Genomic DNA, 12,217 nt, shown 5'->3' on the forward strand with positions numbered 1-12,217 from the left:
TCCAAAGCCTGGGCCCTTTCCACTGAACCACACTGCTTCTTTGGCCAGATGGAGCTCACAGTCTCAAATCCCCATTTTGCAGATGAGGGAGCTGAGGCCCAGAGAAGTGAGGTGACTTGCCCAAGGTCACATAGCAGACGAGTGGCAGAGCCGGGATTAGAACCTATGTTCTTTTGACTCCCAGGCACAGGCTCTATCCACTACGCCATACTGCTTCTCCAACTGTTCCAGTCCTTTAAAACTCCTTTTTTTTTTAACTTCTGCTGACCTTTACAACTGTTTTATTGGTAAAAGAGAAACCATCAAGCGTGAACTTCTCCAAGTCTCTCACTTGGCATCTTTAATGCTCTTCAAGTGTTTATATTCTCCTCCTTCCCAGCTGCCTCTCACCTCATCTCCAGATTTTCCCTATCTCACCTCTAAACCCCTGAGCCCACCCTGTTTTGCTTCCGTACTGCTATCTTCAGTATGTCACTTTCACTCTCTGCTGGCTCCTTTCCCCCTGCCTTCAAACATATTCGGGTTTCCTGTATGAAAGAAGCCGCCCTTTGGATCCCCCTGAAGATTGAACCCTGTGTGGAACAGTGACTGCGACTGATACAATTATCTTGTTCCTAACCACGGTGCTTAATGCATGGCATTAAGCATTTACTGTTGTTACCCCCCATCCATGTACTTCCATTCCTTTCCAAAGTCCTTCAACTGGATATATAGAACTGCCACCTTCATTTCCTTTCTTCCATTGTCTTCTTGACTTCAGTCTTGTTTGTGCCCCCTCCACTCCATTGAAACTGCCCCCTCCAAGACCCTCCTCTTAGCCAAATTTACTAGGGGTCTATTCTGCCCGAATCGTCTTTTGGCTGCCTCTGACACTGCCTCTGTCATCCTAGGGGTGGTATCCGATTTTGGTTTTGCCGACCTAAGCTGTGTGGCCTAGTGAAAAGCGCAAGGGCCTAAGAGTCAGAGGACCTGGGTTCTAATTCTGCCTCTGCTACTTGCCTGCTGTGTGACCTTGGGCAAGTCACTTCTCTGGGCCTCGGTTCCCTCATCGGTAAAGTGGGGATTCGATACCTTCCTGGGAGCACTATATGGGACCTGATGATTTTGTGCCCATCCCAGTGCATAGTACAGTGCTTGGCATATAGTAAGAGGTTAACAAGTACCACAGTTATTAATATTTTTATTATTATTATTCTCCCGCTTTCAGCTCCGTAGCCTCCTTTGCTGGCTCTTCTGCCCCTCTCATCATGAAAAGCAGCAGAGCCCGGTGGATATAGCACATAACTGGGAGTCAGGAGACCTGGGTTATCTGGGCTTTGCCACTTAGCTGCTCTGTGACCATGACTAAGTCGAATTCTCGCTGCCTTAGTTTCCTTATCTGTAAAGCGGGCATTCAATACCTGTTCTCCATCCTACTTAGATTGTGCACCTCATGTGATACGGGGACCATGTTTGACCTGATGATCCTGCATCTACCCCAGTGCTTAGCATATAGTTAGCACTTAACAAATACCACTATGAATATTACCGTTATAGTCTAAATTTGGGTATCCCACCTGGTTCCCTATAGGGTCTATTATTCTTCTTACTGTACAGTCTCCCTGGGGTCTTCTCTGCTCACATACCTCGACCTCTCTGAAGATTGTCATGAACCTCCGCCTCGTACCAACCAGGACTTTCCTAGACCGGGGGAACCTCAGGGACACATAGTAGAGTAAGCAGCATGGCCTGGTGGCAAGAGCATAGGCTTGGGAGTCAGGTTGTGGGTTCTAATCCTGCCTCTACCACTTGTCTGCTATGTGACTTTGGGCAAGTCACTTAACTTCTCTATGCCCCAGTTACCTCATCTGTAAAATGGGGATTGAGACTGTGAGCCCCACGTGGGACAACCTGATGACCTTGTATCTACCCCAGCGCTTAGAATAGTGATTGGCACATAGTAAACGCTTAACAGATACCATCATTATTATTATCGTTATAGAGTCAAACCACACCATTGACCACCAAGGTTACCGTGGAAAGTTTTTTACTTAGTTTTACCAATGTGCAAGGGAGTGACACATATGCACACACTCACCCTGCTCCACCAAGGGTCCAATACCAGTCTGCTTGTCAAAGGTTCTGTCCGTTCTGTCGATCCTGTGGTGGAAGGTTGGGAGACGTTCCTGGCGACACGGACCGCTGATGCTGCAAGCCTCCTCAGTACGCTGTTTCCCCCAAACACTATTTCCTCTCTGCTTCCAAGTGCTGCTGCCTTCTGCTGCTTTTGAGTACTGCTCTCCTGCTGGTTCTTTCCGTGTGCTGCTGCTTCTGCTCCTGCCCTGTGTGCTTTTTTTCCTCAATGCTTGCTTCCTCTGCATGCCTCCTCTTTATTCAAAAGACCACCTTTTGTCTGCCTTAGGCGTTGCAGCTGTGGCTTTATGTGGCAGTCATTGATTGGTCCAGGACCGTTACCGGGTAGAGCAGGGAGAGAAGGCCATGCCTCCCTCCATGCTCTGCCCGCCCCCGGGCCAGCAATCACCTGTCTCAAGTAGGGCGTATCAGTGCCTTCTCTAGTCTCTTCCTTGTTGTTGTTTGCGGGATCACAAACAGTCACTAGTTAGGCAGCTTGTTATTGGCTCACCACAAAGATAGCTCCCAAATTTGCCATAATAGTTCCAATCTTTCACCTGATTTACAGTCTGGAATTTCATCTTGCCTTCAGCATATTTCCTCATGTCTCACCAGCACCTTAAACTGAGACATAGCTAAAACTGAGCTCCACATCTCAAACGCATGCCTGTCTTTCCCATTATAGTTGACAATATCACCACTGCCCTCGCTATCCCAGAAGCTCACGACCTTGGGATCATTCTTACCTCCTATTTTTTTAAACTTTCAGCCTTTCGCTAAATCCTTTTGGGTTTATTTTTTCCCTCCAGGATATTTCCCACATCCACCCAAATGGCCACCCTTAATGATGATGATGGTATTTGTTAAGCATTTACTTTGTGCCAGGAACTGGGGTGGATACACCCTTAGTTTAAGTTCTTGTCGTAACCAAACTAGACTCCTCATCGTTTTCCCTGCCTCTAAGCTCTCCCCACTTTAGTCTCTATGATGTCTAGCTACCTGGATCACTTTTTAAAAATGGTGTTCAGCACATGTCTCTCTACTCCTCTAAAACTCCTTATCACTGGCTTCAAGTCTGTCCACCAATCAATCAATCAATCAATCGTATTTATTGAGTGCTTACTGTGTGCAGAGCACTGTACTAAGCGCTTGGGAAGTACAAGTTGGCAACATACAGAGATGGTCCCTACCCAACAGTGGGCTCACAGTCTAGAAGGGGGAGACAGAGAACAAAACCAAACATATTAACAAAATAAAATAAATAGAATAGATATGTACAAGTAAAATAAATAAGTAGAGTAATAAATACAAACAAACATAAACATATATACAGGTGCTGTGGGGAAGGGAAGGAGGTAAGCTGGGGGGATGAAGGGGGGAGGAGGGGGAGAGGAAGGAGGGGGCTCAGTCTGGGAAGGCCTCCTGGAGTAGGTGAGCTCTCAGTAGGGCCTTGAAGGGAGGAAGAGAGCTAGCTTGGTGGATGGGCAGAGGGAAGGCATTCCAGGACCGGGGGATGACGTGGGCCAGTGGTGGGACAGGCGAGAACGAGGCATGGTGAGGAGATTAGCGGCAGAGGAGCGGAGGGTGCGGACTGGGCTGTAGAAGGAGAGAAGGGAGGTGAGGTAGGAGGGGGTGAGGTGATGGAGAGCCTTGAAGCCGAGGGTGAGGAGTTTCTGCCTGATGCGTAGGTTGATAGGTAGCCACTGGAGATTTTTGAGGAGGCTTGTGAGTCTCCTACTGACTGTAGGTGTTTAGTTCTGTCCATTGGTTGGGAGGGCAAGGCTTGACTAGCAATGCTGAGGTGTGGCTGGGGAGTGGAAGGGAGGGCCTCAAAAACCCCACACGGCTCAAAATCTCCAGTCAAAAATCCCCAGGCAATCTGCTAGTCAGTCAGTGGTATTTATTGAGCACTTAGTATGTGCAGAGCACTGTACTAAAGTCTTGGGAGAGTACAACACAGCAGTGTTGGTAGATATCTTCTCTGCTCACATCGAGCTTTGAACCGTCACATATCTGCTGTCTTCATCGGCTCCTCTCCAGCTCACTTTTCCCCTCCGTGTCTTTCTCTCAGTGCTCCAACTTCCGACCCCTTATTGTCACTCTCCAGTCTGGACCTCCTGGTCTCTGGTATGCGAGATTGGAAGACCTCCTAAAATCCCACTGGCAACAAGTTTTTCCCGATTAACTTCCATCATCCCAAGTTGGGTCATCTCCTTAGCAGTTATGTCTTCACTGACCTACATACTCTGCTTATTCACTTATTTATTCATCTTTCCTGGCTCTTGCCAGCTGTATCTTTGTTTTGGTTTTTCCTCCTCCCACTATTTATAAATGATTTGTGCCTGTCTGTCTTTCCCCATTAGATCGTAAACCTTGTATTTTACTTCAGTGGTAGCTACCTCCATGCACTTAGCACAGTGCTCCCAACTGATTGTAGGTGTTTAGTTCTGTCCATTGGTTGGGAGGGCAAGGCTTGACTAGCAATGCTGAGGTCTGGCTGGGGAGTGGAAGGGAGGGCCTCACAGGGCTCCAAGCCTAGGGCCGAATTCAAGCCTCTCACAGGCTGTGGTTTGCTTCCTACTGAAGTGAATTAATGCATTTACTCTTTGATCTTTTTTGACAAAATTAATTTCAGGCTAAAAATGAACCCGCTGGGAAGAAGCCCTCTGACAGAAAAGACAGTGAAATGAAGAAGGATAAATCAGCCAGCAGCGACAGGCATCATTCTGCTGACTCCAGACTTGAAAAGTAAAATTATTTCCCCCCATACCTATTTTTCAAATGACTCGTTGCTCGTTGTGGGGATAAGAATGAATGACATTGAACAATTGAGGAGAGGAGGGTGAGGGTGGGGTGGCAACCGAAAACCCTGTCAAGCAAGCAGAGTTATAAAGTCTCTTATAAACTTCCTTTGCAGACCCCATACTCTATGGAAGCCATTGAAGTAAAGTAGAACTAGCGCTCAGATTCAAGGCTCAGTGGTTTCGACTCCTGCTTTCACGGGGAATCGAAAAATCAGGGTTGCCATGAGAATAGTACATTCGCTTAATTAACACAGCACCAGGAGGTAGAGAGTTATTGTGGTAAGGTAGCTTCTGATAATGCAAATTTTGTTTGGAGAACTAAACGGATTCTAATTCTTACTTTGGATGTAAAGTCTTTAGCATATTTAGGTGTTTGCATCTCATCTTTAGTAGTTCCAAGTGGTCCTTTGGGATTGAGACGTTTTTTCTAACTAAGGAGATTTCCACCTTGAGAAGAAAAATGAAGATAGAGGGGAGAGGGAGGGAGAGCAGGAATCTTTGCTTGATTTTTACAGATGAGGAAACTGATCTAGAGAAGTGAAGTAACTTACCCAAAGTCACATAGAAGGACAGTGGCAGAGCTGGGATTAGAACCCAAGTCTTTTGCCTCCCAGACCCATGCTCTTTCCGAACCGCCTCCCTATTTATTTTTTCCAAAATCTCCCAGAATTGTGTACTAAATGAAGCGTAGATGAGTAAACAGTGTGAATTAGGTTCTCTGGTAGAGTAGCTGATTTAATTAAAAGTCAAGTAGACATGTTGATCCTACCCTGGTGACTGCCCGGCGACCTGGTAAACCTCCCCACCAACCTTATATTTGCATCCCCCCCAAAGCCTATGGACCTCTTGCTGTAGAAGAGGCTGGGGTCTCAAAGTCAAACCTGATGGGTTGTAAAGCTGAAATGACATAAGGTCGGCATTTACTTTGTATACAAGCTTGACGACCCTGGATGAAATTTAATGTTCTTGCTTGGGGGAGGGGAGACAAAAAAACCCAAAACACAAGGATATTTAATTTTGAAAAAGGAAACTGGGAAAAATGCAGAACATAGGGAGCAGGCGAAAGGGGGACTTACTAGAAATCTGGACTTTGAAAATTTTCAAAACACCCACCTTAGAGGCTCTAAAGTGTGTGACAATATGAAACAAAAAAATTCTGCCTAACAAACTGTTAGGGTAATAAAACAGGTCATCAGAAGGAGATAGCTTTTCCAAACCAGGAAAGGCACTCAAGCAACCACGTTAGTGCAAAGAAGAAATTAGGTGGGCCAAAAGGGAGTTTGAAAGAGCCCTTTTGCAAGTAACGCCAAATCTAATAGACGAAAGATTCTTCAGATAGATTGAAAGCAGGAAGCTGGCTAGGGAATCAGTGGGGCCACCTTGCAATCATGAGGTAAAAGGTACACTTAAGGATGAAAAGGGGAGAAGTTGTCAGGTTCCGTGAATCCATCAGTTCAGTTTTTACTGAGGAAGGTATTAGGGAAATCCTCCACACCCAAGTGGCATTTGTAGCAGATGGGGCAGAGGAACTTGAACAAATTGTGGTGAGCACACAGGATATTTTTGACTAAGTTGACTTAGCAAGAGGTAAGCAAATGACTAGATCTGGATAGCACTAACCTGAGAGTTCTGAAGGTTTGGTGAAGATCTGTGGAGGGGTATTTGCGGGACTCCTGGTGAGAATGCGTAGCCTATCGTTAACAGCTGCCACTTGAAGTGGAAGACTTGTGGATTACCACCGTAACTCCTACCAATTTTCAAATGTCCTAGAAGTGGCCCCAGACCAAGAAAGTCTCACTCCTGGGTTTTGCAAATTAGTCACATAGATCATTAATTTTCAGATCAATGAACACTAAGAATTAACAGCTGTTGGCAGCGGCCAGGGGCATGGTGGAGGGGGGGGACGGGACAGAACATGATTTTCATATCATCAAAGGTATTTATTGAGTGCTTACTGTGTGCAGAGTACTGTACAAAGTGCTTGGGAGAGTACAAGACAACAGAATTAGTAGACACATTCCCTGCCTGTAATAAGCTTACGGTCAAGAGAGAGATCACCATCTAGAGGGAGGAGTTATGTAGGAGGAAGGTTCACCTCACTAACCTGCTGTAATTGTTGGTGAACAGAGGGGGTGCCGGTAGCCATTTAGATTTTTGGAAAAGACTTGGACAAACTTTCCCAGGAAACACTCTTAAAGATGAGAAGTCACGGGATTTGAAACAGGATAAGTGGCTCCTTTTCAGCTTAGAGAAGTGTAGATAGTGGTGTTCCCCTGGGAGTCTCTATCATGAGAAGTTGTGCTTTAACATCTTCGTAAGCGGTCTGGAAGAGGGGGAGTGTGCAAAGGCCTCTGGCAGATGCAAGGCCATGTGAATGTGGCTAAAACTGCAGGTAGGCCTCAAAGCAGAGGATGTGGGCTGATGAAGGGCTGATGAATTTGTGAACGTTTGTAAGGTAATTTGCCTAGGGAGGAATAATCCAAATAGGAACTCCTCGACAGGAGACTCTGAGCTATCAGTCATGACTCAATTATGATAAAAGGTCATTGTTGACTGGTTGTTTATCATTGGTTTGATGTGCAGCAGCAGCCAGAGACTGGGCATCATCAGTAAGGGGATAAACTACCTGAAAGTTGTGGTTTTGCTACTCTCTTTAATCATGCCATGCCCTTTACCTGGAATCCAATCAATGAGATTTATTGAGTGCTTACTATGTGCAAAGCACTGTACTGAGTGCTTGAGAGAGTACAATACAACAGAAGTAGTGGACCCGATTCCTGCCCATAACGAGCTTAGAGGCCAGAGGGGGAGACGGACATTAATGGCATATAAGCACTGTAACATTTATTTGTTTATCTGTTTATATTAATGTCTATCTCCCCCTCTAGACTGTAAGCTCATTGTGGGCAGGGAATGTGTCTGTTATATTGTACTCTCCCAAGCGCTTAGTACAGTGCTTTGCACACAGTAAGTGCTCAATAAACACAATTATCTTTATTATATAAATTAAAGATATGAACATAAGTGCTGTGGGGTTATTACACAGTTCCAGTCACTCTTAATAGGACATATAATAGTTAAGACTCTTAAGTTTAAAAGGATGAGGCTGAGAGGGGACCTAATTCAAGATGACAGAATCATGAAGAGTGCAGATAGGGTGAACAGGGAAAATCATTGCTGGGCAAATCCCGTAATCCTCACACCAATGAAGCTTGAGGGTGGTTGGTTCAAAACCAAACATGCCCTCAAACCAGTGGGTGGTAAGGTCAGGGAATTTGCTGCCACAGGAAGTTGTGCAAGCAGAAAGTCACAGTAGGTTTAAGAGGGATTTCAATAAATTCATGGATGTAGTACAAGAAGGAAATGGGATGTTTTGGTGGTTCAGCCCTAACCGTGAGGATGTATGTCCAGGCAAGTGTAACAGTCACATGGTTCCTTCAAGAATCCTGATACTGCCAGAGTTAGTCAGTCAGTTGATTTTTATTCAGTAAGCGCTTTGTACAGTTCCTTGCACACAGTGAGCACTGAACGAATTGAATGAATGAATTGAGCGCTTACTGTGTGCAGAGCACTGTACCAAGCACTTGGGAGAGTACAATATAACAAGAAACAGACACATTCCTTGACAGTCTTGGTCTAGATATGGGCCTATGGGCTGGCCCGGTATTGGCATTGCTAAGGGTCTTAGGTTATGTTATTGTCCTTTGTTTACTTTGATCTATTTCTTTTTCTGTTTATAGAGCTGGACTTGTAAGACCTTGAAAGAGATTCACTTTTAAAGTAGAGCGTGTCTGCACTGCGCATAGGATCCTACATGGATCGGAATGTCAAGGCAGGGTCCAGTCCCGGCCAAACACAAGTGGTATTCATTCATTCATTCAATCGTATTTAGTGAGCGTTTACTGTGTGCAGAGCACTGTACTAAGCACTTGGGAAGTACAAGTTGGCAACATATAGAGATGGTCCCTACCCAACAGCGGGCTCACAGTCTAGAAGGGGGAGACAGACAACAAAACAAAACATACTAACAAAGTAAAATAAATAGAATAAATATGTGAAATAAAATAGAGTAATAAATACGTACAAACATATATACATATATGCAGGTGCTGTGGGGAGGGGAAGGAGGTAAGGCGGGGGGATGAGGAGGGGGAGAGGAAGGAGGGGGCTCAGTCTGGGAAGGGCATCTGGAGGAGGTGAGCTCTCAGTAGGGCTTTTAAGGGAGGAAGAGAGCTAGCTTGGTATGGCACTGATGCTGGATTGACATCCATCTTTTGATTAGTGGGACTGGAAGGGCCGGATCACTGGCAAGAGCATGGGTTACAGCTGGATTTAACAGCACTGACTTAGTGTCTACTGTGTGCACAGCTCTGTCCTAGGCACTGGGAGACATTTAAAAGAAGCATGAAACACATTCTCTGGTCTTACAGAGTTTGTGGTCTAGTAGAGTGCCATTACGGAGGAGAGGCAATCTCGGGGCATGTTCACACCACACTAAATTGGCTATCCAAGGGGCGGGTACCAGTCGGGTTGAGAGTTGGCCCTGCAGACGGGTTATTGGACATATGCATGACCTGGGTGCTAGTGGGCATTGTGGCTTCAGGTTTGAGGGCATCTTGGGTGGAAAAAACCACTCTCTCCAGACCCAAACCTGATTCAGTCTAGAGTCCTCTTGCCCTCCAATTCCTGCTTATTGGGGCAGGTACCAATCGAGTTGAGAGTTGGCCCTTCAGACCAGTTATTGGACACATGCATGACCTGGGTGCTAGTGGGCATCCTGGTTTCAGGTTTGAGGGCGTCTTGGGGGTAAAAAAAACCCACTCCCCAGGCCCAAACCTGATTCAGTCTAGAGTCCTCTTGCCCTCCAATTCCTGTCTATTGGTTCATTCATTCAATCAATCATTCAATCGTATTTATTAAGCGCTTACTGTGTGCAGAGCACTGTACTAAGCGCTTGGGAAGTTATAGAGATGGTCCCTACCCAACAGCGGGCTCACAGTGTAGAAGGGGGAGACATTAGTTGCGTGACTTAGATTTCCAATCATGAGGCCTACTGAAAGCCTTGTGAAATATTTTCAAGGCGTGTCAGGCTGCTGAGCTCAGCGTTATTCTGTTGCCTTGCCATGCCTCTCACATGATGCGTCTCTGAGCAGAAGACTTCATCAGTTCACTTACTGTCATATAGGCACTGGTGATTAAAGATGACACTGTGGATATGGACTGCACGTTTTAAAAATTCAGCTAATCAAGAACAACCAGCAGAAAGCTACACTATCACTGCCTGCCATTTTGATCTCCCAGTTCCTCAGTCTCCCAACCATTGCGGTTATCTGTGTGTCTCTCTTTCTGCCTCTTTCTCTGACCTTGCATCTCTGTCCCTATAGCTGCTTTAACTTCTGGGATATAGACAAAAGAGTTTCGTTCTGTCAGTGTCACTAAAAAGCCTTGGATGTTGGAGGGAGTGAAATTGAGAGACCACATGATAGGTAACTTTTGGCTTCGCAGTGGTTGGTGTTGGGATAAGGCATTTGAGATGCTTTATTGGAGGTCTCTGCGTAGAAGAGGAATTTCTAAATGGTCTATTTCCAAATAGTCTTGGGATTTTGGCCATTTGTCAAGGACCAAGGCTATTTGTACTAACTTAATATATCTCAGGTCTCTCTTTTTTTTCTTTTCATACCATTTATCAGATGGCTCCAAAAAAGTAGCTCATGTTGTCCAGACCTGAATTACCATCATTGGAAGTTTTCTGAGTGATTACCAAATAAGGATCCTTTACCAATCTTCCTCCTTTTTCCATTTTTTGATCTAACAAAGTGAACTAAATTAAATAGTAAAGAGGTTTCCAAAGGACATGTCTTGCATTCACTTTCTGGTTCAAAGAAGAATTTCCTAAGAACGTCCATTTGAGTGGCTATTTCGGGAGAGTGTCTGCATGTAGAAAGGTTGATCTGAGGAACGTCAGTCTGTCCCGTGTTAACACTCAGATTTGTTTTTTAAGTAGAGCTGGACTTAAGAAGGATGAGAAAACTGACAAAAAGGATGATAAGAAAAGTGAAGAGAAGAAGGATGAAAAAGACAAGGACCAAGAAGAACTGAAGCCCGGGTCTACAGATCGATCTAGGACCACCAAATCAGGTTGGATGATTAACTTTCATCAAGTTCGGCTGGCTGAGGTGGCTAAGCAGGTTGCCTACGACAAATGGGCAAGGGTGTGATTTGGACATGTGAACCCAGTCAAATGGATGAAAGGAATTACTGGCCCTGGGCTCAGGTATTGGACTAGATGCTCAGACCTACAAGTCTTGGGCTCCCACCCTGTAGCAGATTTATAATTCAGGGGACTTAGCAGACCCTGGACTCCTCTTGCATGGGCCTACTAGGGGACTCATTTGATCATTTAGAAATGTATCTTGGTTTTATTTTTCCCCACATTAAAATAAAAAACTTCTGGCTTTCCCATTGGGAGGGACCTTTACCCTCCTCAAAGCAAGGACACTCTGATGAGATACAAGCTCTTAATGAATGAGTGTCAGTCGAGGCAGGATAAAACAGGATGATTACTCCAACCTCCCCATCAACAGCCCCGACAGATATGAGCTATGGGCTGCCAATCACGTGTGAAATTTGATAATCCACATGGGAGGGGGCGAGCAGAAAGGAACTCTTTGGGAGTAGTGAAATTGTGTGCAGTGTGTTACAGCTGAAGTCTCAGTGTTTGTGGTAATTTGCCAGTTAGAGAAGCAATCCAGTGGCAAGCAAATTGTTTTTAAACTGGTAGGCATGTCTTGTAGATTATATTAAATGAGTGACTGCTTCAATGATTAGAGTTGGGTTTTCTGTTTTGGGCAAAAAAAATAGCATTTGAAACATTTAATACTCAGAGATGAATGGGAAAATAACACATCTGGTGGGGCACTGTTTCACTTTATCAGGCAACAGAGAAAATAAGGCAGCAGGGCATTGAGTTAGAGTATGCAAGTTTAAATTCTGCAGAGCTCTAGAAAATGTGGGAGGAATAAAAGCCTATAAATTTATTATCCTGGATACTGCTTTCACTTAGTTCGAGGGATAGAGGAAATTCACAGGGGGATTTGTGTGGGTGTGTATAAGTGGTTCATCTCACTATCTGAATTCATTTTAGAAACTAGAGCAATTGTGTTGATTTCCTTTTTTTTTCCCAAATATAAGTGTAACCTTCAATTATTGCTTTATCAGATGTTGGTTCTTAGATTTATGTAACTGAAAAAATTAATCTGAATATTGGCAATAAATTACCCCTATCTGACATTACAGCAGCC

General features: G+C 44.9%; 1 protein-coding gene across 9 annotated transcripts in view; it reads left to right on the plus strand.

The window, feature by feature from the left end:
• Window positions 1-12,217, plus strand: part of SAFB2 (scaffold attachment factor B2) — a 53,497-nt gene that overhangs the window by 15,253 nt on the left and 26,027 nt on the right. For 7 of the 9 annotated variants that reach the window (XR_005457320.1, XM_038771731.1, XM_038771727.1 and 4 more), the window contains 2 exons: window positions 4,748-4,860; window positions 10,918-11,054. Coding sequence is in view for 8 of the 9 variants with exons in the window: in XM_038771731.1 (XP_038627659.1) it covers window positions 4,748-4,860; window positions 10,918-11,054 (250 nt within the window). In the remaining variant the exon portion in view is untranslated. The remainder of the gene's footprint in view (window positions 1-4,747; window positions 4,861-10,917; window positions 11,055-12,217) is intronic. The other 2 variants (XM_038771725.1, XM_038771726.1) reach the window with 1 other exon arrangement.

The sequence above is a fragment of the Tachyglossus aculeatus genome, chromosome X1 (genome assembly GCF_015852505.1).
Source record: "Tachyglossus aculeatus isolate mTacAcu1 chromosome X1, mTacAcu1.pri, whole genome shotgun sequence".
Taxonomy (NCBI): domain Eukaryota; kingdom Metazoa; phylum Chordata; class Mammalia; order Monotremata; family Tachyglossidae; genus Tachyglossus; species Tachyglossus aculeatus.